Genomic DNA, 26,366 nt, shown 5'->3' with positions numbered 1-26,366 from the left:
TACCCCAAGGAGTTCAGTCACCAAAATTTAATTAACGTGTTTTTTTAAATGAGAGTCATCAGCCATGGAAGCATGTCCTTTGGATGGTGGCCGAAGATGAAGGGGCATACAAATGTTTAGATAATCTGGCACGTAAATACCCTTGCAATGCTGGCTTACAAAAGTGACATGCAAATGACCTGTTCTTACCTTTCTTGGTGACATTGTAAATAAGGAAGAGGCAGTATTAGCCTCTGTTAAATGTAAACAAACGTGTTTCTCTTAGCAGTGGCGACTGAACAAGAAGTGAGGACTGAGTGACTTGTAGGCTCTGAAGTTTTACATTGTTTTTATTTTTGGTACAATTATGCTAACAAAAATCTACATTTATAAATTGCACTTTCTTGACAAAGATTTGCAGGTTATGTACTTGTATGCAGGTGAAATTGACAAATACTGATTTCTTTTATCATTTTTAACAGTGCAAATATTGTGTAATCAAAATAATGTACACTGATTTCAGTTACAACACAGAATACAATATATATGAAATTGTAGAAAAACATCCAAAATATTTAATAAATTTCAATTGTATTCTGTTGTTTACAGTCATGATTTTAAAAACTGCATTAATGCAATTATTTGGAATTCAATCACAGGAGTTAACTGTGATTAATTGGCAGCCCTAATTTTAAGCTTTCATACAGACAGTAGGGCCTCTATCGTACTCTTCATTCAGGCTACTCACTTTTATCCAGGACCAGAATGCATCTCGCTCTGCATGTTTTAATTAGAGATAAACACACCGCTCAGACTATTTTTTGTCACCAAAAATTAGTTCAAGGCAGAAACCTTTTAGTACTGTAATTTGTCTACATTACAGTGTTGACAGCGCTGGCCGTTACAGCTGTGCTCGTACAGCTCCTGTGTACGGCCAGCGCTGCAGCTGTGTCCACACTGGACAGCGACCAGCACTGCGTGTGTCCACACTTGCACTGGTTGAAGCGCTGTTGTGAGGGTGCATTGTGGGCAGCTAAGCGCCAGCAGAGCAACCTCGTCCCATTTTGTCGCTGTTGGGTTGGGGAAGCGGGACGGAAGGGTTGCCGGTCATTTCGTCACTTCCTGTTCAACCACCCGTGGTGCATCGGCTTCCCTTTTCAGCCATTTGTGCCATTGTGAGTCGGGTCGCGTTATTTCAGAGAGAAAATGGAGCTCGAGCTGCTTGAGGACATTGCTGATGAATGTTTGCCAGCACAATCACGTCTGCAGTGGAAGCTATTCCTTATGCTCCAAAGTGACAGTTGAGAGCCTCAACGTGATGAATAGGATGCGGCTGATGCCACCTGACAGTAAATTGCTTGGATTGGCAGTAACAGACGTGCTCGCAGCGTGTTAACGCCGCCGTTGGGCTTGGGAAACAAGCATGAGTGGTGGGATCACATCGTCCTGCAAGTCTGGGATGACGAGCAGTGGCTGCACAACTTTAGGGATGAGAAAGCTACTTTCATGGGACTGTGTGCTGAGCTCTCCCCAGCCCTGCAGCGCCAAGACACGAGAACTGAGAGCTGCCCTGTTCAGGGAGAAGCAGGTGGCTATGCAGTTGGGAAGCTGGCCTACTCCAGACAGTACCGATCGCGTCGACCAACCAGTTTTGAGTGGAAAAGTCGACCGTTGGAATTTACGGCTGATGCAATTTTGCAGGACCATTATCGCATCCTGTTCAGAAAGAAACCGTGAGTCTGGCGGAATGTGCAGACATTGTGGATGCTGCTTGCCCACAATGGCGTTTCCCCTAAACTGTGGGAGGCAAGTAATGGAAACCGCATATTCCTATTCTGGCACCACCCCACCTGGCTATCCGAGTACATTTAATCGGAAGGGTATTTCTCAATGTTCTCCAGGGCGCTTGTGGATCACCGGTGGGCGTTTTCACTGACATTTACACAGGATGGCCAGGAGTGCATGATGCATGCATCTTCGGAACAGTGAGCCTGTTCAGAGCTGCAAGCAGGACTTTTTTTCCCAGACCAGAAGAGTCACAGTGGTGGACGTCGAAATGCCCATTGTGATCCTTGGAGACCCCGCGTTACCCGTTAATGCCTTGGCTCATGAACCGCTACGCAGGGAAGCTTGACATGAGCAAGGACCGGTTCAACTACAGGCTGAGCCGCGTGCAGAATGACCGTGGAGTGTGCTTTGGCCGTTAAAGGGGAATGAGGAAGTCTGTACGGGAAGCTAGATGTGGGGAAAGCAGCATCCAGCGATTATAACCGCTGTGCTGTATCCTCCATAATATGAAGGGAAGGGTGAACCTTCAGTGACGAATGGACCTCCGAGGGTCAACGCTGGATGGCTGAATTTAGAAACAGCCAGAGAGCAGGTGACTAGAGAGGCCCAGCACAGTGCTTCAAGGATAAGGGATGCCTTAAAGGAGCACTTTTGGCTGAAGCCACACAGTAATGTTGGGGTGCTTCCACTGCAGTAAGAGCATTGCTCACACAGTTACCTGCAGTGGTTTCATTGATTTACAGTTCCTATTTTTTACTTTAGTGTAGATGTTACAGTTTCTGTAATAAAAAACAGTGAATAAAGACAAGAAATCCTTTATAAAAAAATACAGTACATAACACAGGAAGGGGGTACGGTGATGAGCATTACACTCACAGGTTTGAATATGTTCTTCCTTGGAGGCTCTGCACTGCCTGCTGCTGCACTTGGGCACTGCCTGCTCTGCACTTGGGGCACTGCCGTGCTGCACCTTGGGGATTAAAATGCTGCAGGTGGATGGGTGTTGAGTGCATTGGGTAACAGTCGTAGTTGTCAGGGCTGTGAGGTGAACGTACTGGTGTTGGGGCGCGTTGGTGTGGTAAGCACCAGGATGCTGGAGAGGGTGTTTTGAGAACATTGGGCACAATGTGCTGAGTTTTGTGGATGGACTGAGGCATTCACGGTAGTGGTCTGCCTGCATGCCTACCATTGTCTGAACACATCTTGAACACGGGGCTCGTGGGGGGGGGTCGGGCTGGGTCCCTGTCTGGCTTTTTCAGTACCTGCTGGCCAGGGGGTTAGAGGGCAGACCAGGTGCTGGCGGAAAAAAATCACAGAGAAAATTCACCAGTCCCCAGGAGCAGAGCAGCCAGCGCCACTGATCACAGAAAGCGTAGGACAGGGCTGGGTTAGCACCCACCAGGGACACTCACGCAAAGTGCATTGGGGGGGGGCACAGCCCAGGGGCCTTCCCGAGTCCCAGGAGACTGACCCTTCCAGCTGCCCCGGCTTTGTCTCTTTCCCGGGCCAGCAGGCACCTGGTCTGTTCTCCAGCACGTCTGGCTGATCCTTGCAGTGCAGGGGGCCCGTCAGTACACACCTTGCCGGCTACAGGGTGCCGGCCTTCTTCTGCCGGCCCGTCGGCTGTCACCCTTGCCCTCTAGGGGTCGCTGCAACCTTATCCTGCACACCTAGCTATCGAGTCCACAGAGGGGAACTGAGGCACACACCGATTCAAATCGTTGAAACATTCCCACTTCGTCCTGGGATATCCTCCCCAGGGCGGAATGCAAGACACTGGCGTGTTGCTGGGCACTGGAGCACTGAGAGACTCTTGCCCACCAGACCTCAACCCCAGCCCTGCTGCAGCCCCCTGGCAGCTCCGGCTGTGGGTTGCCCAGCTGAGAAAAGAGGGGACTGTCAGCCGCCCAAAGCACCGGGCAAGCCTAGCGTGGGAGACACCCCCGAACCCAACTGGATGGAACACAGGCCTGGTGCGTGCTCCCAGCTCTGGGGTCGGGGGCTGCAGCGCGTCAGCCCCTCTTAGGTCACACTGGCTGTTGGGGGAGCCCCCCGGCCTCCTCGGCTGCTGGGGAGGACCTCAGGCCGCCGCCCCCTGAACGAGTCCAGCTAGACGGGGCCTGTGGGAACTTGAGTGACCCAGCAGCGCTCTGAGGACACCCTGGGGGTGTCACGGGAGCAAAGTACAGCCTGGTCCCTCGGGTCACTTCAGAGCCCAGAGCTCGACTTCGGACCCCACTTGAGCCCAGTCCAGAGCTCCGGCAAGCCCCGCTCTCCCGGCCGGAGCTCCGGCAAGCCCCACTCTCCCCGCCAGAGCGCGGCAAGCCCCGCTCTCCCGGCCGGAGCGCGCAAGCCCCGCTCTCCCGGCAGAGAGCGCTGCGGCAAGCCCCGCTCTCCCCGCTCTCCTGGCCAGAGCTCCGGATCTCTCTCTTGGGGTTGTTGGTTTTGTATATTGCCATACCTAATATCTGACTTGTGTCCATTTATCCTTTTATGTAGGGATTGTCCAGTTTGGCCAATGTACATACCAGAGATTGTCCATAGACTTACTGATGCCCCACCTTATCTCATCACTCAGCATATTGCCCTTGGGTAGTCAAATACCAAACTAGTCTTTCTTCACTCTTTCCAATCTAAGAGATGTCATGAAGCTTTGGACACAAAGCTGACCATGAGATGCAGATTACATCCTTATAGCTCTGTTATCGCTGGTAAATTGTGTTAGTATAAATGTTGATATTTTAAAGTGAGAAATTTAGATACTTCCAGTTCTTTAGTCATGAAACAATTTGTTTAATTGTTGATTTTTCTGGCTGCCCATATAAAGAGTGAAAAGGCTTTATCTGGCTTTTTTTCCCCAAAGTACTTCTTTGCATTTCCAGTGCTATCATAATATAACTAAATGAAGTTACTTGGCATTTTTATTTCAATCAATCAATCCCAGAAATTCCAAGATCATCTGTCATATGTTGCATTGTCCAACACTGGACTCAGTGTCATCTCTCTTCTAAAAGCCCCCTAACATCCCATTTCCCAAATTAACTGTTCACACCCCCTTGAATTTTTTCTCCTCTCTTTTTCAATTTAATCCCATATAATCTATCTTTTGCTCACTTCACTGAAACTCCTCTCACTAAAAGAATAATGGTCTCATTCACCTTGAGCTACTTCCTTTTGACATAGTCAATCACATGACTCCAGGAGTTGGGATCACAAAGGGGCTATATAGCCTATTCCTTAATCCAGTCCTGCCTACACCTCATCTCAGTCTCTCTGCTCTAATTTATTTCGCTTCTCTCCCTGTCTATTTCTTTTGTATACTTTGTTCAGTCCTGCCTTTGTGCCTTCTGGCCCTTCCTACCACTCATTTTGCCTAGAATAGATCCCAACAGTGTGTTCCTAGTGGTCCCTCAATACTTTCCATCTTCAAAACTGGCATTGTACTGTCTCTCAAGATTGCTCCATATTCAGATAATATGGGGATGGCAGGGGGATTACATATAGAATTTTCTGGATTACTTCAAGTAATACAGTAGAACCTTTTCAGCTCATCCCACTGATCCTCACACATTATTTTCATGCAGAACAGGGCTCTCTCTCCCCTCACTTTGCAGCAGAGATTTAATAGACTACTGTACTGAGGTGAAATATTAAGACATCATACTACAGATTACAAAGTATGACCAGAAGTAATGACAACTAAACTGTTTGCCAAATATCTAGATAAAGTACTGGTACATTTTGAGTTACGTTCTCCTTGCTTTAAGTGTTTGTTTACGATTCAGAAATTTACAGTACCCTTGCTCATAAATGCAAATCTATGAGGTTTTATGCCATATCTTCAAAGAGTAATATTTTTTATATTGTATCTTTTGTTTCAGTCTGTGTGTGAGAGGATAAAACTAAGGGGTATAATGGCTTGTGGTCCCAAGACTGCCAGTTTCCTACGCTGTACATTTGCCCTTTCTTCCTTCAGCAACTTTATGCTATTCCCCTTGTTAAACCATCTTACTCTGCTTTCCCTCCTCCATTCCCCAGCAACGATAGTCCACTCTGAATCTCTGCTCAAACTTGCTGCACCGTCTTCCCCTCCAGCACGAATTTCCCTTCTCCTACTAGTTTGGACAGTTTATTGACACATCAAATGGAGACTCACAAGAGCTCACTGCCATCCTGTCCTCATAACTCCTCCCTTTTTTCCCCGTTCTTTACCATTGTCTCTGACTCTAACATCTCCTGTCTTCTATCCACTTCAAAATCTTTGACGTGTCCCCTCAACCTCATCCCCTCCAGCCCTACCTAGTGGCCTCCCCCCCTCCCTTTCCCTTACTATTGGCCTCTCTCCATTCACGGGCTTTTTCCTCCATGTTCAAGCACTCTTTTTTTTACCTCTATCCTGCAGTAATCCACCCTTCAGCTCTACATCTCTCTCCAATTGCTGCCCCAGCTCCCACTTCCCATTTAGCTCCAAGCTCCCTGAGACTGATGTCAACTCATACTCCCTCTTCAGCTCCCTCCTTGATCTCCTGCAGTCTGGCTTCTGCCCTGGGCATGCCATTGCCCACCAAAGTCATTAACTGATGCTGAGATAACCAGAGAGGGACAGATTAGAGATTAGACAAAGAACTAGGTCCATCACCCTATCTTTAGACAGCTATGAGCTTTCCAAGCAAATTAAATCTGTGTGATGAGAGACTTCAAGGAGTTTTTAGATCTTCACCTATCTCTCGATAAGGAGGCTCTCCTCAAAGAATAATACATATTTTAATGACTGAATATGCAAAGTATTCAGCCATTATTTATTTAGGCACCTCTTTCCCCTACTCCCTCTCCTCAGTCTTTTGGCTGCCTTTGAAACTATGAACCACTACCTTCTCCTCAAAACCCAAGCCTACGCTACACCAGCAAATCTTCCTAGTATAGATGCTGCTTTACCCGCAAAGGAGTTGTGTATACAGTTTGTATCCGTTCCCCCAAATGATATACTGGCAAAAGGCCTTTGTTGGTGTAATGATATCTACACTAGGGCTTTACACTACACTTCCTACATTTACACTAGTATATTGGAAAAGCCTCCCAACTGTATACCCGACCTAGGTGATTTGGCCAAAGAGTCGGTGGTGGAGAGAACTGAACTGTTGTTACCAAAGACAACACCCTGACCACTGGACCATCCTTGCTATTAGGAACCAAGATTTGGGTTTAGGTGCATCATCATTCATACCAAATAACTAGAAACTAAGGTGCAAGTCTTCAAACCTGTGCCCAGCACAAGTAGCTGGGGAGATTAGCAGGTATATCTTTGACATAATCTCTCTAGGAAGTGGGGAGGCAAGTGTAAGAGGTCCCAAACCACAGGATACTCTGTCCTTCCTGACACACAAGGTGGCACTGCTGGATTGAGCTCCACACTGCACAGGGGTGCTCACCCTCTTCACAACTCCCAGTAAGCTGGTCTCCTTTGCAGGATGGTTCAGCTTCCCAAATGGGGTCAGGGTTTGTCCCATAAAGAATGATTAGAGATACTTTCCCATTCAAAAGTGGACAAATAATCAGAGGTGGAGTATGATGAGGGGTGCTGGGACTGTATTAGAAAGCTGAGACATTGTGAGGGACAGCAGGATTGTAGGTTGCATGCACTGTTTGGACTATGCTGAGGAATTCTGGACTATGGTTGTGGAACTCTTATGTGCATCGAACTTTTTGTAATAAATGAACCCGACAAGGGTTGTATTTATATTTGAAAGATGCTTTGGACTATTTCTGGGGAGCTCAGAGAGAGGGAAACTGAGGCAGCTGCACAAGCTGTACCGTGACCTGCCAAAGGAGGGTATTCTGGGTGTTCTGGACTTCTTACAGGCACTTTATAGACAAGTATAATCTGGTCTCCACCAAGAGGCGCTTACATTGTAAGTATATTTAATTATTTCCTAAGACTATAAGAATGGCCGTACTGGGTCAGACCAAAGGTCCATCTAGCCCAGTATCCTGTCTACTGACAGTGGCCAATTTCAGGTGCCCCAGAGGGAGTGAACCTAAAAGGTAATGATCAAATGATCTCTCTCCTGCCATCCATCTCCATCCTCTGACAAACAGAGGCTAGGGACACCATTCCTTATCCATCCTGGCTAATAGACATTTATGGACTTCACCACCATGAATTTATCCAGTTTTCTTTTAAATGCTGTTATAGTCCTTGCCTTTACAACCTCCTCAGGTAAGGAGTTCCACAAGTTGACTCTGCACTGCGTGAAGAAGAACTTCTTTTTATTTGTTTTAAACCTGCTGTCTATTAACTTCATTTGGTGACCCTTATTTCTTGAATTATAAGGAGTAAATAACACTTCCTTATTTACTTTCTTCACACCAGTCTGATTTTATAGATCTCTATCATATCCCCCCTTAGTTTCCTCTTTTCCAAGCTGAAAAGTCCCAGACGCCTCTTTAATCTCTCCTATAATGGGACAGTTACAAACCCCCTAAAATCATTTTAGTTGCCCTATCGCTGACCATTTTCTATGTGCACCGGGTCATTCTTTTTGAGCTGCAGGGGAAGACCACCTTTGTTTACGCGAATTCGAGATGTGGAATCATGGATTATTATCAGAGCAATAAGATATTCTCTGTCTTGTCACTATCCCCTTTTAACGATTCCTTAACATCCTGGTGCTGGTTTTGACTGCCGCTTTGCACACGCGGAATGCCTTCAGAGAACATATCCCTGATGACGTCCGAAGATGTTTTCCGATTCATTGCTAGCTCACTTAGCCCTATCATATTATATGTAGTAGTTGGAGTTATTATTCCAAATCTGATTACTTTACCATTTACCCACATTTAATTTCCTGTTGCCATTTTGCTTGCGCCATCACTTAGTTTTGCGCAGCAGCTTTTTGAAGTCTCTCACAGTTCTGCTATGGTCTAAACTTCTGAAGCAAGTTAGTATCAGCTGCCAAACTTTGCCACATCACTTTTTACCCTTTTCTCCAGATCATTTATGATAAGTTGAAAATAGATTGTCCTAGGGGGAACACCACTAGTTACCCCTCTCCATTCTGAGAATTTACCATTAATTCCTACCCTTTGTTCCCTGTCTTTTAACCAGTTCTCAATCCATGAAAGGACCTTCCCTTTTATCCCATGACAGCTTAATTTACGTAAGAGCCTTTGGTGAGGGACCTTGTCAAAGCTTTCTGGAAATCTAAGTACACTATGTCCACTGGATCCCCTTGTCCACATGTTTGTTGACCCCTTCAAAGAACTCTAATAGATTAGTAAGACACGATTTCCCTTTACAGAAACCATGTTGACTATTGCTCAACAGTTTATGTTTTTCTATGTGTCTGACAATTTTATTCTTAACTATTGTTTCGACTAATTTGCCCGGTACCGACGTTAGACTTACCAGTCTGTAATTGCCGGGATCACCTCTAGAGCCCTTTTTAAATATTGGCGTTACATTAGCTAACTTCCCAGTCATGGGTACAGAAGCCGATTTAAAGGACAGGTTACAAACCTTAGTTAAATAGTTCCAAACTTCATATTTGAGTTCTTTCAGAACTCTTGGGTGAATGCCATCTGGTCCCGTGACTTGTTAATGTTGAGTTTATCAATTAATTCCAAAACCTCCTCTAGTGACACTTCAATCTGTGACAGTTCCTCAGATTTGTCACCTACAAAAGCCAGCTCAGGTTTGGGAATCTCCCTAACATCCTCAGCCGTGAAGACTGAAGCAAAGAATCCATTTAGTTTCTCCGCAATGACTTTATCGTCTTTAAGCGCTCCTTTTGTATCTCGATCGTCAAGGGGCCCCCACTGGTTGTTTAGCAGGCTTCCTGCTTCTGATGTACTTAAAAAAACATTTTGTTATTACCTTTGGAGTTTTTGGCTAGCCGTTCTTCAAACTCCTCTTTGGCTTTTCTTATTACACTCTTGCACTTAAGCTGGCAGTGTTTATGCTCCTTTCTATTTGCCTCACTAGGATTTGACTTCCACTTTTTAAAGGAAGTCTTTTTATCTCTCACTGCTTCTTTTACATGGTTGTTAAGCCACGTGGCTCTTTTTTAGTTCTTTTACTGTGTTTTTTAATTTGGGGTATACATTGAAGTTGGGCCTCTATTATGGTGTCTTTAAAAAGGGCCCATGCAACTTGCAGGGATTTCACTTTAGTCACTGTACCTTTTAACTTTTGTTTAACTAACCCCCTCATTTTTGCATAGTTCCCCTTTTTTGAAATTAAATGCCACAGTGTTGGGGCTGTTGAGATGTTCTTCCCACCACAGGGATGTTGAATGCTTTGTATATTATGGTCACTATTTCCAAGCGGTCCTGTATAGTTACCTCTTGGACCAGCTCCTGCTGCTCACTCACTCAGGATTAAATCTAGAGTTGCCTCTCCCCTTGGGTTCCCGTACCAGCTGCTCCATGAAGCAGTCATTTAAAGTATCGAGAAATTTTATCTCTGCATTTCGTCCTGAAGTGAAATGTTCCCAGTCAATATGGGGATAATTGAAATCCCCCACTATTATTGGGTTCTTAATTTTGATAGCCTCTCTAATTTCCCTTAGCATTTCATCATCATCACTATTACTGTCCTGGTCAGGTGGTCGATAATAGATCCCTAATGTTATATTTTTATTAGAGCATGAAATTTCTATCCATAGAGATTCTATGGAACATGTGGATTCACTTAAGATTTTTACTTCATTTGAATCTACATTTTCTTTCACATATATAGTGCACTCCCCCCCTGCACCCATGACCTGTTCTGTCCTTCTGATATATTTTGTACCCCGGAATGATTGTGTCCCATTGATTGCTCTCAGTCCACCAGGTTTCTGTGATGCCTATTATATCAATATCCTCCTTTATCACAAGGCACTCTAGTTCACCCATCTTAGTATTTAGACTTCTAGCATTTGTGTACAAGCACTTTAAAAACTTGTCACTCTTTATTTGTCTGCCCTTTTCTGATGTGTCCGATTCTTTTTTATGTGAATGTTTCTCATCTGATCTGGCCCTTACATTATCCTCTTCCATTCTCTGCTCCTGACTATAACCTAGAGAATCTCTATCAATAGACTCCCCCCTAAGAGAAGTCGGTCCGATCCACGTGCTCCCCTACAGCAGTCGGCTTTCCCCTATCTCCTAGTTTTAAAACTGCTCTGCAGCCTTTTTAATGTTTAGTGCTAGCAGTCTGGTTCCACTTTGGTTTAGGTGGAGCCCATCTCTCCTGTATTGGCTCCCCCATCCCAAAAGTTTCCCCAGTTCCTAATGAGTCTATACCCCTCCTCTTTATACCATCATCTCATCCACGCATCGAGACTCTGAAGCTCTGCCTGCCTACCTGGCTTTGCACTTGGAACTGGGAGCATTTCTGAGAATGCCACCATACAGGTTCTGGATTTCAGTCTCTTCCCTAGCAACCTAAATTTGGCCTCCAGGACGTCTCTCCTACCCTTCCCTATGTCATTGGTATCTACATGTACCACGACCACCAGCTCCTCCCCAGCACTTCACATAAGTCTATCCATATGCCTCAAGAGATCCGCAACCTTCGCACCAGGCAGGTAAGTCACCATATGGTTCTCCCGGTCATCACAAACCCAGCTATCTATGTTTCTAATGATCGAATCTCCCATTACTAACACCTGTCTTTTCCTAGTGACTGGAGTTCCCTCCCTCAGAGAAGTAACCTCAGTGCAACAGGATACCCTAATACTACCTGGAAGGAGGGTCCCAACTATGGGAAGGTTTCTCTCTGCTCCCATTGACTGCTCTGCTTCCCTGAGCCTTTCATCCTCCTTAACAGCGCAGGGGCTGTCTGACTGGAGGTGGGACAATTCAACAGTTTTCTGGAAAGCCTCATCAACATACCTCTTTGCCTCCCTTAGCTCCTCCAGTCAGCCACCCTGGCCTCCAAAGCCCGTACAAGGTCTCTGAGGCCCAGGAGCAACTTGCACCGAATGCACACATATGCCACCCACCCACAGGGCAGGTAATCATACATGCTGCACTCAGCGCAATAAACTGGATAGCCCCTTCTCTGCTGCTGGGCTTCTGCCTGCATTGTCTCCTGCAGCTACCTAGGGTTTTGTTTAAATCAAGAAGTTTTGAATGTAGTTTAGTTTACAGGTTTTAAAGAACAGCAAGTGAACCTTGCCCCCTTCCCAACTCCCTTGCAAAATTCCCTGTTAGCAGCCCCTGGTCACTTGTGCACTGCTTTATAAAGCCCTGGCCTTCTTGATAGCCCTGCCCATTGACTAAGGCTCAGCCAATTAACAGAGGCTTCTAGCTTTCAAACATTACTTTGAAGCTCACAGCTTCTAACTGCCAGCCACAGCACACGATCCTTAAAACAACCGAACAGACAGACAGACAAACACAAGTTCAGCACACAGCAAGTAACCCCCAAACATACACACTACAGACAATCGCTTACCCCACAGATGCTGTATTTGCTCCTCCTTCACCTAGAGAATTCCCTTGTGAAACCCCCCATTAGCAGCCCCTGTTCCCATTGCAAGAGCTGCTAATGTGGCCATGCGACTGTGCTTGCAGCTGATTGTGTAAACACATGGCAACACTTTCCCTGCTGTGCTCTCTGAGGGCCAGGGCCGGCTCCAGGCACCAGCTGAGCAAGCTCGTGCTTGGGATGGCAGATTCTATGGGGTGGCATTCTGCTCAAACCTAGGGCGGCATGGCAGCCTTTTATTTTTTTTTTTGTTCACTGCTCCGGCTGCCCTGTAGGGGGTGGCGGCCCAGAAGAGGGGAACGCCGTGCAGCAAACTCAGCAGGGCAGCTCATGTCCTTCCCTCCCTGCCAACTGGAGCGGAGTGGAGCCCTCCTGGCAGGCGGCGCAGAGGTCGGGCCACGTGGCGAGTGCCCTGCTGAAGCGCTGGCCGCCCCCCTTCTCTACCCCCCCCTCCCTCCCCTTCCCCGCCATTAGATCGGGCATGCACTCTGCAGCACAGGGAGTCCCCTGGCTCCGGCTGCCTTGTAGGGTTTTTTGTTTTGTTTTCCCCCTGCTTTGCCAGCTGTGCCATTGTTTCTCCCCCCGCCCCCCTCCACTTTGCTGCTCCAGACATGCCGTTTTTGTGTTGTCCCCCCCGCTTTGCTGCTCCAGCTGTGCCGTGTTCCCCCCTACTTTGCAGCTCCAGCCGCGCCGTGTTTCCCCCCCATCCCGCTTTGCTGCTCCAGCCGCACCGTTTTTTTTCCTGCTTTGTTGCTCCAGTGCCCCCCCCCTTTTTTTTTGTTTGAGGCGGCAAAAAAGCCAGAGCTGGCCCTGCCGAGGGCTGGTTTAACTCCCAGCGCTCTATGTCTGCAAGTGTAGCCATAGCCTTAGCGTTAGGATTGTAGCTGCTGGGGAGGGAGATGCATAATGTGCTGTGAAGAGAAGAACTGCAGTGCAGGCTGTCTGCTAAGGGACACTCATTAAAGCAGGGTCCAAACTGGAAGAAGTGGAGCTGACATAGTTGCCTCAGTAGCTGCTGGAGTGGGGGAGGAACCCATAAAGCAAGGTCCTCGTGGGGAAGAGAGAAATATACTGCAAAACCAGGTTTCAGTGAATATTGAGAGGCAGAGCAGACAGGCCATCAGAAGTCAGATGATTGGAATAAAATCCCATATCTACCACTGTTTGAAAGACCTGGGGAAAGTTACTGACCTCTCTGTGCCCTAGTTTTCCCCTATGTAAATAGAGATGAGATTTACTCGCTTTAGAAAGTGATGTATACAGGTAATGTGCTAGAACACTATGAATTACCAGCTTAAAAGAATGAGCCTTTTCTTATGTTCACCTCTTGTGCTTGTGTTCCATGAATATGCGTGCTAGTCTTAGCAGGAAAAGAACTCTGACATTGCATTTGGCAGTACTGATTAAGAGAATTTTAAATCTATATATACAACTATTAATGGCAGAAATGTTCATGAAATTATTCCATCAGGGAACAGGAAAAATCCCATGTGACATAACTGCCCCACCAAAAATAGCTCAGTAAACATTGGTTGCCAGTACTTGCAGAGAACTGTCTGATCAGGCCAGAGTTTTTAAAAGTCACTTTGTAACAAGCAGAGGCTAAATCTGTCAAATTGTTCGTTGCAAGTTTCATTGTCTAGTTCCACCTCACTAACTTACCTTGTTCAGATCATCAGTGAGAGATTGAGTGAGGATAGGAATTTTAACACTCTACCCCAACACACTAGTAGTTTGGGATTTTCACTTCACACTACAGTATTTCCCTTGGGCCAAATCCTGTAAACCAGGCGTGGCCAACCTGAGACTGAGAAGGAGCCAGAATTAACCAATGTACGTTGCCAGAGAGCCACAGTAATATGTCAGCAGCCTCCCATCAGCTCCCCCGCAGTCCCCAGCGCCTCCTGCCAGCCAGTAGCCCTGCTGATCAGCACCTCCTCATCTCTCCTGCCAGCCACAATCAACTGTTTCGCAGTTTACAGGAGGCTCTGGGATGGACGGAGGAGGAGCAAGGGTGCAGCAGGCTCAGGGGAGAGGGCAGGAGTCTTGGGCTAAGAGGTGGAGTGGGGGCAGGGCCTGGGGTTGAGCAGTCAAAAGTTGGCACCTGTAGCTCCAGCTCCAGAGTCAGCACCTATGCAAGGAGCCGCATATTAACTTCTGAAGAGCTGCATGTGGCTCCAGAGCCACAGGTTGGCCACCCCTGCTGTAATCCAAGTTACTGGACACTTAATCATCTACGCCAACATAGTGGATATGCTGGAAGTTGGAACACCTGGGTCTTATTCTTGGCTGTGCCACTGACTTTTTGCATGATGCTGCAAATAATTTAACTTCTCTGTAAGATGGAGGAAATAAGGGAAGACAACCCACTGGGCTTTTACTTTTGAAAAGTACTTAGTGCCTTTCTTCCATAGATCGCAAAGTGGGAAAATGTTATGAACCAGGTGTTAGTGGCCTACCAGTAAGGAATCTTTACTCAAAGGTGATCAGTGGGATCTCTGAAGCAAATAGGTGCATTAAGTGCTCCACAGATGTTGCTTTGTGCAGTAAAAGCAACTTCAAAAGAGAGGTCTGAGTCTCACTCCTAGAGCCACCAAAGAAAACTATGTGGCCCAGAAGAGTGTGGAGTTAACAGGGTTTCACAAGTTTCAAGCTTAGGAGCAGAGGGTGGGCAGTCAACAGGGATAACCTGTATTTTGCTGTACATCTGGGTCCCTGGAGAGAAATACTAGCAAGGGAGCTGCTTCTTGGGATAAGGTAGGAGGTGCCTGGTCCAAGAACTTGGAAACAATTGTGTGTGGGAAGTTTTGATCCTACTGCTGTTCAAGGAAACAGAATATGTGTATATTGTACATACCCAGATTTAGTGCTGTCAATTTCTCGTCCAAATGGAAACCTATTCTGTAAGGCTGTGAATGTGGGTTACTACTTGGCCAATGGGACAATACTACCACTATTACAGTGGGAGTTTTCACAGTAATTCTCAAAGAAGAACTGAAGGATTTGAATGTCTCTACATTCAGTAGACAAATGCCATAGGAGAGATGGCCGAAGATTTCCACTGAAATAAGTTTCTTTGGTTTTAAAAAACTTTGAAATTAGGATTTTTTGGGGGTGGGATAGAAAGGAAGGTTGGTTTAAAAAAAAAAGAAAGAAAACACTTCTCATTTTGAAATTGTGGGGAAATGCCCACATTCTTTCCGTTCCACTTCCCCCATCCCGAAAAAGGGGGGAAATTGTTACTCGTTATGTGTTACTTAATTTTTAAATTAAGTTTATGCTGTGTTAACACTCAGTTACAAAGATGATTTAAAAAGTGGAAGATTCTCTCAAATGAACATTATCAACATTTAACATTAAAATGTTGATAGTAAGTAACTCTTACTTTGAGAGCAAGTGATACAAAATAAAACTGACTCTTGCGGTTGAAAATTTTTAAACAGTGAGGGGGGCTTGGTTGTTCTCCAGCTAGAAAAAGTTGGAAAACAGCATGAAAGTGGAGAGAGGGAAAGTAGATGTTTCCACATTTTTTTTAAAACTTTCACCACAAGCACTCATTTCTGAGGGGAAATTCTTGAATGGAGATTTTTCCTGATAATTCTCTCAGAAAAGTTCTCATTTCCCACACAGTTCTAATCAGACATAGTGTGCCATAAGAAACTCAAGCCAGCCCGAACTTGCTGTTTGCTATTTTCCAATGGTTTTTTGAAGCTAGTGTAAAGACAGCATGTAACATACCCTATCTATTTTGATAATGTTAGCGTGTAAGTACACTTAAATAAACCGTACCTGCACTGGCAGAAACAAAAGGAGGGATTACCAAATGAAGCTGCTAAAGTGATGCATCATTTTGTTGTTCATGAAGCCTGGAGTTATGTGCTTAAAGGCCTGGTTGCTTGTTTTGTCCCACCAAGTATGCTAATTTAGAAGATCTTCTTTCAAAGCATGGTACTGCATAACCTGCAAAGAACAATGAAATTGTCAAATGTTACGTACAGCAGAGCATCTACATGTCAGGTTCCCCAGAATTCATTATGTCTTTGACTTCAGGGAATCCCTGAAATGCTTAAGATTTGAAGACAGCAGCTGGCTCAGCAGAGACAGCCACATCTGCTGAGCTACCACAGTGGGCTTGATAGGATATTAGCAAGGGTCAGAGAGCCTGCTCTGGTCAGAACAGATCTTTTCTGAGTTGGAAGGAAGGATACTGTACAAGTCTAAGTAGGACTGGCTTTGTAATTCTGATCACTCTCCAAATAGACACTTAATTCTAAACTCCTGGCCGAAAGAACAATATTAAATATGTCATGTCTGCCTGGAAGTAACACCCACCATGAAGGCTTTGAGAGATTGGTTCTAATATACTTCTCTTAACACCTCCAGATGGCACTGCAAGGTAGCCTTGCTTTGATTGAATAACAATATTACCCACAGTGATAGACAAGTAATAGCAGCCTTAAAAGTAACAAATTCTGTAAGGATGCTTTACGCTAAAAATGAGTTGACTTTATTTTTCTATACGCAATGTCAAGGTCAAACTCCACAGGAGACTAATGTCAAGCAAAGACCAACCCTTTTTTGAGGGCTTAAGGGAAACAAAGCAAATTAGTATAGTCTCAGGTCACATCCCCTTCCTGGCATAGAGGATGTCCGACTAGATGATCCGGTGGTCTCTTCTGACCTTAAATGCTATGACTCTAATAAAGCTTTCAACATAAAAAACCTAACCAATATCTCCAGAGTTCTGATGCCCAGGTCTTAGAAACCCAAGGACTCTGAGAGAAGCTCAATTCTTTTTAAGGGGAAGGAGCATAACTAGGCGCATCTTCACCTGATGAAAATTTGGTCTGACATAATTCCAAAATCTTCTTGGTCACTATCTGTCTCAGTCAGGCCTTCGCCAGAAGCACCACTGAGATGTGGAGTGGTAACTTTAGGGCCCCTGCAGGGAATACCAGAGGACCTGCACACACCATGTGGTCTGTTCAGGAGATCACATATCTGAAGTACGACACAGAGCACTTTCTGTCCATGTTAAGTTCAAGAAACATCTTAGGATCTTGGCAAGTGGACAGAAAGAGAACACTGTGTGACTAAACAGCCACCCAGGCTTGCCAGCTCTATTCACTCATGTTCAGAGAATGTTAAATTACAGATTTGGTGGAGAACTGAAGGATCCTGGAAGTGGCAGAAGAACCTGGAGGCTTTTAGGCACACAGGCCCAAATTCAGAGATGAGTCTAAGGGCTTGTCAACACTCAAACTACACCAGTTTAACTCAGGGCTGGTCTATACACACAGATGTACCTGTAAATTACTGGTTCAAAAACCAGAATACAAGATTGCTCACACAGAAATACTAAATAATTTTAACATTATATCACTAGCTAAACCAGTGCAACTTCTAGGTTTAGTCCAAGCCCAAATTACTGTACTTCATAATTTACTCGACCCTACAAAGTCCACTTATTGAGCAACCCTCATGGCCGGGGGTCACATTACCAGCACCCAGCCTCTATTATCCCCCTCTTGTTGACCCCTTAAGCACTCCAGACAGTCTCTGTTGTGGCTTACAGCACCCCTTGCTGGGGCTGGTTCAACATCAAAGTTCACACAAACCTCAGAGTCCTCAGTCACAAAAGGAGCCAAACAATCCAATGAGCCCCCAACATAAAGTCCAAAATCTTGTTAAAAAATAGCTCAAAAAAACCCTCATTCAAACATAGCTCTGGTTTTTCAGCCACACCCAGGCTCTGTCTCTGTCACTCTGCTCCACACAAAGCAGTTAGTCCCCAGCCATCTGGCTGGAGCTTAGCCCTCTAGCCATACTTCCATACTGTGCCTCAACTGGACACATGCCTGCAGCTGCCTGCTATCTTTGAAAGCACCTGATTCCCCTCAGGTGAGACTCATCTTGTAATCAGGGCTAGCTTAGCCCCAGGCTCATTAGTTCATGGGCTACCATCCTGTTCCCCAGTCCCATCAGTGTGTACTGAACATGTCCAGCTGGAAATCCTGTTGACTCACACCAGCCTATCAAGGTGTAACTTACACCACTTTACACATCAATTCTTATGTTGGCCCACTGAGTGTAATGGAGTCTAACAAAGTAACTCACACGCTGTGGTCTGTAAGACAAGAGAGTTTCAGGCAAATCACCCAATGCAAAAGTTACATTAGGCCATCTGAGTCTTTAGTTTCCTCCTTTTTGTGACTTCTGGCACCTCAAAATGTAAATTACAGCCTAAGTCTCCCTTAGGCTCAGACTCCCGAAACATCACTTGATAGTTTCTGGGCCAAATTAATAAGTGATCTATCAGGCCTCTAAAGGGAAGTGAGGAAATTCTTCAGAAGCTTGGAAATAGAAAAAAGTAGTGTTGTAACCTGGTATGGCCGCCGGGACAAAAGCTTTGGATTTGGGACTGCCAGCTTGTGAAGACATGAGGAGCAAAGGAGGGTGGAAGAGGAGAGAAAGGCATAAATGTAGACAGGGTTGGCGAAATGGAGAAGAGCTTGTGCTTGCTTTGGAAGTACGGCAGGAACCAATGCAGAGATTCAATGAGACAGAGCAGCAAGAAAAGACGATTTTTTTTAAAAAATGTCAAGTTTTGGGAGTAGGAGAGTATTTCCATTATCATCCACTAATGTGATATGTATTAATCTTGGGCCAAGTCCTGAAAACTTTTACTCAGACAGGATGCCTGCATCTGAGCCTGCTCAACGTGGTACATAATGTGGGACAGAGACCCAAAATGAGGAATACGAAAAGCATATTCATGCAGGTAATGTAACATACTGTGGGATTAATTCCTTTGGTGTAACTTTCTTTCTGTAACCTTGGTTCTTTATTTCTAATTTAAATAATTTTCAACAATAACAGTGAGCAGGAAATTATGTGGAATTTGGGGACTAAAATGGATGGTGGCCCTCAAAATGAGGTATACTTGAGTAATCTGAGTTCCACTGACATCAGTGGGAATGTTTCATGTGTATTTACAAGATCAGACCGTTAAGTAACAACCAGAAAGCAGGTTGGGCTTTATAGAGATTGGAGCTTCTTCTGATCACAAATATCATTGTCATACATATCTGCTGTTTCATCTATGTACCTTACAGAATAGCACAACAAAAATGGGACATTTTAGATATAAAAATGTCATCCTTGTAAGGAGCATGCCACTATGAGCTGAGAGGATGTGTAACTAAAATTGGCTGCTAGGTAGCTTTGCAGAGTTTCTGAACTATGTGCAAATGAAATGCAATTCTCATTTGTCAGGAGTGGCTGAACAAGTTTACCCTAGTAGGTTGCAGTATTTTTATAATTCACTTTAGGCTGCCTGCATTCTTCCAAGACTAATTTTTTATCTGAATAAAACTGAATGTCTGCTGTATGTCCTGCCACCCTCTTCTGAATACCTAGTACTGACTGCTTTGGCGATTGCACAGAAATCTCTTATTTCTCCTCCGTTAGGTATTTTCCTGTACAGGACAAAATCCAGCCCAGTACCATAGCATCCAAAAGTGCAGCAAGAGAGAAAGCTGGGTAGAGGACAAAGACCCATTACACCAAATTAAGACTAACTCCACCATCTTCTCCCAAGAAAAATTCAGGGTTTTAAATAAGATACTCTGAAATCATATAACCTCTGAGCACTGCATTATTCATAGACAATCACTGGCCAGGGTCAATAACCTCCCTATAGCCAAAGGCTGACCATGCTTCTAATTAAAGCAGAAAGGACCATACTGCCCTATAGTAAACATAGGTCCAGAAATTATTATAGATTTGTTTTTGCAGAGCCAATGAAACCAAGTAAATTATTACAAAGGACAGTCTTGGACCCTGTGTAAAGAATGTGATCTATCTTGTCTTAACCCTCTGTCAAGCAACCTAGAAGCAATACTGACAGAAGGGTCGGCTCTAGGTTTTTCGTCACCCCAAGCAAAAAAAAATTTGGCTGCCCCCACCCCAGCCCTGGGTTCCCCCCCACAACCTCTGCTGCCCAGCCCTGGGCTCCCCCTCACTTGCACCTCCTGCCGTCCTCCATAAATGAGGAAAAGTTGAGGTGCCTTTATTATTCTTTTGTTCCACTCTTTTTTTCTATGGGGAATTTGCCAATGCAATATCACTGTCTTCCTTTTAAACAATAAAACTAAAAAAAAAATAAAAAAAAAAAAAGGCAATGGCTGTTGAAAATAGCAATTCCAGTCCTAAAAACCACTGGGAAGCATTTCTTGCTCAATTTTATCCTACTTTTTCTACAGCAAAGTTACAGTGGATCAGTATATTTGATTTGGGAGAAATGAAGTAACAGCTGCCCAAATTGAGCTTGAGCACTCCTGAATTTTGAGGTGTTCAAATCTGGAAGGCAGGTGCTAGATTCCCTTTCTGAATATTAGCTAAATCTGGAAAGGAAAAGTCAATTTCTGCTTCCATGGCTCAGAAGTGGAAATCCTCCTACGTGCCTGGTACTGTATCTAAAGCTGCCCAGGTCCAGAGCCTCCCTCCCTTACTTTTCATTTTAAATTCTAGTGGGATCCACATACCTCCCTTGCTAGGCTTCAGATAGACAGGGGCACTGTCCATTTAGTCCACCCAATTCCTTCTTTGGGGGCTGCAAGGTGAGGTCACACCAGTAACCCTAATCCAGTTTGGGATGTCTTCTGAAGGGAATATCTGGGCCAAAGCCTTCCACTCCTTAGGCACACTTGTTCCCCATTCAGAGTGCTGCCCCGCTTTAGCAGTGAGCTCTCCATTCACAGCAAGCTGCAGCATGAGGTTTCAGCTACCATACTCCCGCCCCCTCCCTATCCTGTTGATAGCGGCCAAGAGAATTCTGGGAAATGTAGTTCTTTCCCTGCTCCAGGGCTGGCTCTATAGGCAGAGAGCCAACCAAGGAACTACAGCTCCCAGGGTCCCCTGTTGGTTCTCAGCTCCCAGGCTGGATCCCTGCCAGCTGCCACCCCTGCAAATGGGCTCCACTAAGCAGCTGCTTGCTTTGCTGGTGCCTATAGCCGCCCCTGACTTACAGTAGTTTAGGAGTACTCTGCAGGTCCTCATCTCCTACGGCTATGTTGGCACTCAAGAGGCGACCAGAAGGATGGATTAAAAAAAATGCAAGTGGAAACATTTACACGCTTTGTGAAGGTGGGTAAAGCAAGGACACATAGGTGCTGTAGTTCCCACCTACCCCTTGCCACTACCGCCTCCAATACCACCTTTTTTCCTGGCATTACTCAAAGGTTAGATTTATAATGTGACAAGCTTTTTGTGATATTCTGAATGTTTAAATTCTTCCTTGTCTCTGTCCTTTTCTTACAGTCAACCGCAAAGACAGAGACGAGAAACACACAAGCAAGGCAGGTATGCTACTAAAAACATATCGTCCCGGTAGCCATTACATCTTGCTAGCTCTTTATATTATTGGATGTCAGCAGCAAAATCACAATGCCTTCCTCCCCATCTGAAAGGGTCAGATTTAAGAAAAAAAATCCCAGGTAGAAAATGAACACGGGAACTCCAATGGTAAGTTCTGATTTGATGCTCAGAATGGTGAGGTGTTAGTCTGTTCTCTCTGCTTCTAGGGCAGGTAACGCACTGGTCAGGAGGTGGTGGTATCCTCCTTTGTGCCTAATCCACTGAAGATGAGTCTGTTACAGCCTCCATCTACAGAATCGTAGAATCATAGAAGATTAGGGTTGGAAGAGGCCTCAGGAGGTCAACTAGTCCAACCCCCTGCTCAAAGCAGGACCAATACCAACTAAATCATCCCAGCCAAGGCTTTGTCAAGCTGGACCTTAAAAACTTCTAAGGATGGAGATTTCACTACCTCCCTAGGTAACCCATTCCAGTGCTTCACCACCCTCCTAGTGAAATAGTGTTTCCTAATATCCAACCTAGACCTCCCTTACTGCAACTCGAGACTATTGCTCCTTGTTCTATCATCTGCCACCACTGAGAGCAGTTGAACTTCATCCTTTTTGGAATCCCCATTCAGGTAGTTGAAGGCAGCCATCAAATCCCCCCTCACTCTTCTCTTCTGCATACTAAACAAGCCAAGTTCCCTCAGCATCTCCTCATAAGTCATGTGCCCCAGCCCCCTGATCACTTTTGTTGCCCTCCTCTGGACTTTCTCCAATTTGTTCACATCCTTTCTGTAGTGGGGGTCCCAAAACTGGACGCAGTACTCCACATGTGGCCTGACCAGTGCCAAATAATCACTTCCCTCGATCTGCTGGCAATGCTTCTACTAATGCAGCCCAATATTCCGTTAGCCTTCTTGGCAACAAGGCACACTGCTGACTCATATACAGCTTCTCATCCACTGTAATCCCCAGGTCCTTTTCTGTGGAACTGCTGCTCAGCCAGTCGGTCCTCATCCTGTAGCAGTGCATGGGATTCTTTCATCCTAAGTGTAGGACTCTGCATTTGTCCTTGCTGAACCTCATCAGATTTCTTTTGGCCCAACCCTCCAATTTGTCTAGGTCACTCTGGATCCTATCCCTACCCTCCAGTGTATCTACCTCTCTCCCCATCTTAGTGTCATCTGCAAACTTGCTGAGGGTGCAATCCATCCCATCATCCAGATCATTAATAAAGATGTTGAACAAAATCTGCCCCAGGACTGACCCCTGGGGTACTCACTTGATACCAGCTGCCAACTAGACATCAAGCCATTGATCACTACTGGTTTAACCCCACAATCTAGCCAGCTTTCTATCCACCTTACAGTCCATTCATTCAGTCCATAATTTTTTAACTTGCTGGCAAGAATACTGTGGGAGATCATATCAAAAGCTCTGCTAAAGTCAAGATATATCATGTCCACTACTTTTCCCATATCCATAGAACCAGTTATCTCATCATAGAAGGCAATCAGGTTGGTCAGGCATAATTTGCCCTTGGTGAATCCATGTAGATTGTTCCCAATCACCTTCCTCTCATCCAAGTGCTTCAGATTGGTTTCCTCGAGAACCTGCTCCATGATTTTTCCAGGGACCGGAATGCATCTTTCTGTACCTAAGCCACAGAGGATGTGAGCCTTTTACATCCTCCCATTACAGAGCCTGGCTCTCTAGCTTAAGCTGGAGAGACCTGTGCTTTTTGCTCAAGAAGTCTCCTGTTCAGTCCTGGACATGTCGCTGCTTATGTGTCATGTGCCGTCTTGGCAAGCACACTAGGGATTAACTAGGGACCTCCAGAGCTGAATGCATTAATCTCTACAGCTCAAGCGAAAGAGCCAGCTTCTGTACTGAGAGGATGTAACAAGCTCACATCCTCTGTGGCCCAGGTACAGAAAGATGCATAACAATCACCATCAGTGTGTTACAAACACATCTGTCCATCTCGCCCTTAACTGAGATGCTGAGGAAATTCCACACCCTCTACTCACCCTAGCAGCTGGGGGTTCCCATCCCTTCTAGTAACAGAATAGTATCTACAGAAGAGGACTTCTGATAGTAGAGGGATCTTTAGTCCAGCAGACAAAGGCATCAAAAAGGTCCTATGGCAGGAAGCTGAAGCTAGACAAATTAAAAACGACCTTGTATTTCCATTTGGAACAGTGAGGGTAGTGAGCCATTGGAACAACTTATCTAGGCCTGCAGTGGATTCTCCCCCACTGAACATCTTTAAATCAATAGCGATGTATTTCTAAAATATGTAGTTGAACTGGCGCACCTGTTATTGGGCTTTATGCAGAAATTAGTCAGTAAAATCTGTGGCCTGTATTATACAGGAGATGGATGATCATGAAGTCCTTTCTGGCCTTAAAGTCAATGAATATAAAAGATGTCCAACCATCCCTTATGTCTAGCTAGGAATCTCACTCCTCGAACCCCAGGGGAGTCTGTAGCAGTTCAGATGCCAGTACACCCTTTGAGTTCTGCCTCATGCTGACTTTTCTGTCCCTTATGGAAAGCTTCTCTCCTTGATCAGGACCATTACAAATATATGACATGTACTGATTCAGTAGGTGGCATTAGCTTTTTATAATGTCCGCGGTATAGCCCTAGCTAACCAGGAAAAGGGAGCATTGTCAAGAGAACAGGGGAGAAGCTGTACCTTGAACAGAACCACATGAATCCCAGAGGAGGACAGTGAGTTCGGGAAACAAATTGGCTTCCAAGGCGTCTTTTAGAAATCCAGTGCACTCACCCCTGCCCCCCACCACATACTAGCATTGTCCTCTGGGGTCTACAACTGCGCTGTCTGGTGCTGCAGTATATGTGCACAGAATATATGTGGCTGAAAAATACAGTGTCTGTGTGTCAGTTGTAATCTTCCACATCAGCCTAACCTGCACAGAGACCACAGCAGCAGTCTCTGTAACAGTACTGTGCAATGTCAGTCCTAGCCACTAATGCAGCAGTTGGCAAACTTGGCATCAGGAAATGTCACTCATTTCCCTCTCTTCAGTTCTGTCCTTCTGATCATTAAGGCAATCTCCTTAGCATGGGTATTAAACAGAGCCAGATTTAGATATCCACAAAACTCAAGGCTGCTCAGTGCAGGCCAGTACATCAGAAAGTGAGGAGAGAAAACTGAGTCTCGGTGCCTTACTCTGAATCAGTTCATTGCAGCATAGATAGAGGAGGCTGTTCCTCCACCAAATTAGAACAAGGTAGGGGTTCTACCTTGCTTACCCTGAGGAGTGTCTGCTGTAGATTTGGGGGACCATTTTCCTCCTCCCACGCTCCAAAAAGGAAGAAGAAAGCAGCAAATCACATTGGATTAGTCAAAATCTTTGTCAACATTTTTTCAATGGAAAGTCATTTTGAATGAACCTAAAATTCTTACAAACTATTGCTTTGTTTGAAGGTTTGATATTTTGATTTAAAAAAAATTGAAAATATTTGTTCTGTTTTTGTTTTGATGTTTCAGCTAGAAAACGTTTTTGTTTCTGTTTCAAAAATCCAAAAAGGTTGAGCTTTGATTTTGGGGGTTGGAGGGGGTTATTCTCATTTCTCTCTCTATTGTATTTTCCCCTGACCCCAAAGGGGAAAATATTTTTTCAGAAGGGAAGAGGAACAAAAACTGAATCAACCCCCAAAACATTTTTAGTTTTCAAAAATTACAATGAAAAATTTCAAATTTTCAACAAAGCAACAATCTTCATTTCACCTTTTTATTGAAAATTCTAAAAAATAAAATATTAAAATTTCAAGTAAATAAAATAGTTTTTATTTGAACATGTTCATTGAAATAGACTTATATATTTTTGACCAGCTTCACACTTATTGGCCAAAATCTTCACAAGTGGCCTCTGATTTTGGGTGACTCATTTCTGAATAAAAAGCATTTTTGATGGGAAAACCTTTCTCAAACATTTTGACCAGCTTTAGTCAGCAGCATAGGTGACAAGTTATATTCTTTTGTGGTGCCCGGGCTCCAGAAGTATTCAGGGCTAGGGGCTCTGCTTCACCAATATTTGGAGCTGGGTCTCTCCCCTGGCCCTGCCTGGAGCAGGGCCCTGCCCCCGCCTGCCACCCCTCCCGCCATGCATCTCCCCCCCAGCCCCACTGCGTCCCTGCCTGAAAGAATGTGGTGCACACCTCTCCCGTGCCTGCTTGTGCTGCTGGTGTAGCACATTCCTACATGCAGCGGTATCCTACACTACACCTGCTCCCGGCATCAACTGCTGTCTGCTGCCCCAGGGTCCAAGTGCCCCCCAACTGCTGATGGCAGGGTAGGCTGCCCTTACCCTACCCTTCCACCCTAGCCCTGAGCCTCTGCAACACCTCAAACCTCTCATCCCCAGCCCTTATCCCCTGCACCCTTATCCTCTGCCCCAGCCCTGAGCCCCCTCCTGCATCATGAACCCCTCGTCCTCAACCCCAGCCAGAGCCCTCATCTCCCTGCACCCTAATCCTCTGCCTCAGCCCTGAGCTCCCTCCTGAATCATGAACCCCACATCCTCAGCCCCACAGCCCTCACCCATGCACTCCCTCCTATCCCCAAACTCCCTCCCAGAGCATGTACCCTGTCCCCCTTCCCACATATCCCCTCCTGCCCCCAAACTCCCTCTCTCTGCCCCATTGTAAATGGGGACTTAATATCCCATGGGCATGTTCCCAGTCCTGCTGGAATCTGTTTTCAGCCCTGCGCTATTCAATATCTCTTATCA

At 45.4% G+C, this 26,366-nt stretch overlaps 2 protein-coding genes across 4 annotated transcripts in view; one reads left to right on the top strand and one right to left on the bottom strand.

The window, feature by feature from the left end:
- Positions 1 to 26,366, bottom strand: part of PM20D2 (peptidase M20 domain containing 2) — a 217,763-nt gene that overhangs the window by 69,934 nt on the left and 121,463 nt on the right. The window lies entirely within an intron of this gene.
- The window catches only part of LOC116824375 (gamma-aminobutyric acid receptor subunit rho-1), a 108,746-nt gene that overhangs the window by 14,750 nt on the left and 67,630 nt on the right, over positions 1 to 26,366 (top strand). The window contains exon 2 of one of the 3 annotated variants that reach the window (XM_032779594.2): positions 21,563 to 21,604. The exons of 1 other annotated variant lie outside the window; for it this stretch is intronic. In XM_032779594.2, the coding sequence (XP_032635485.1) occupies positions 21,563 to 21,604 (42 nt within the window). Of the gene's footprint in view, positions 1 to 21,562; positions 21,626 to 26,366 lie in introns of all 3 variants that reach the window. One more of the 3 variants, XM_032779593.2, reaches the window with a different exon arrangement.

This window comes from Chelonoidis abingdonii, chromosome 3 (genome assembly GCF_003597395.2).
Source record: "Chelonoidis abingdonii isolate Lonesome George chromosome 3, CheloAbing_2.0, whole genome shotgun sequence".
Lineage (NCBI taxonomy): Eukaryota > Metazoa > Chordata > Testudines > Testudinidae > Chelonoidis > Chelonoidis abingdonii.
The sequence above is the reverse complement of the archived record's forward strand: the minus strand, read 5'-3'. Positions and strand labels throughout refer to the sequence as shown.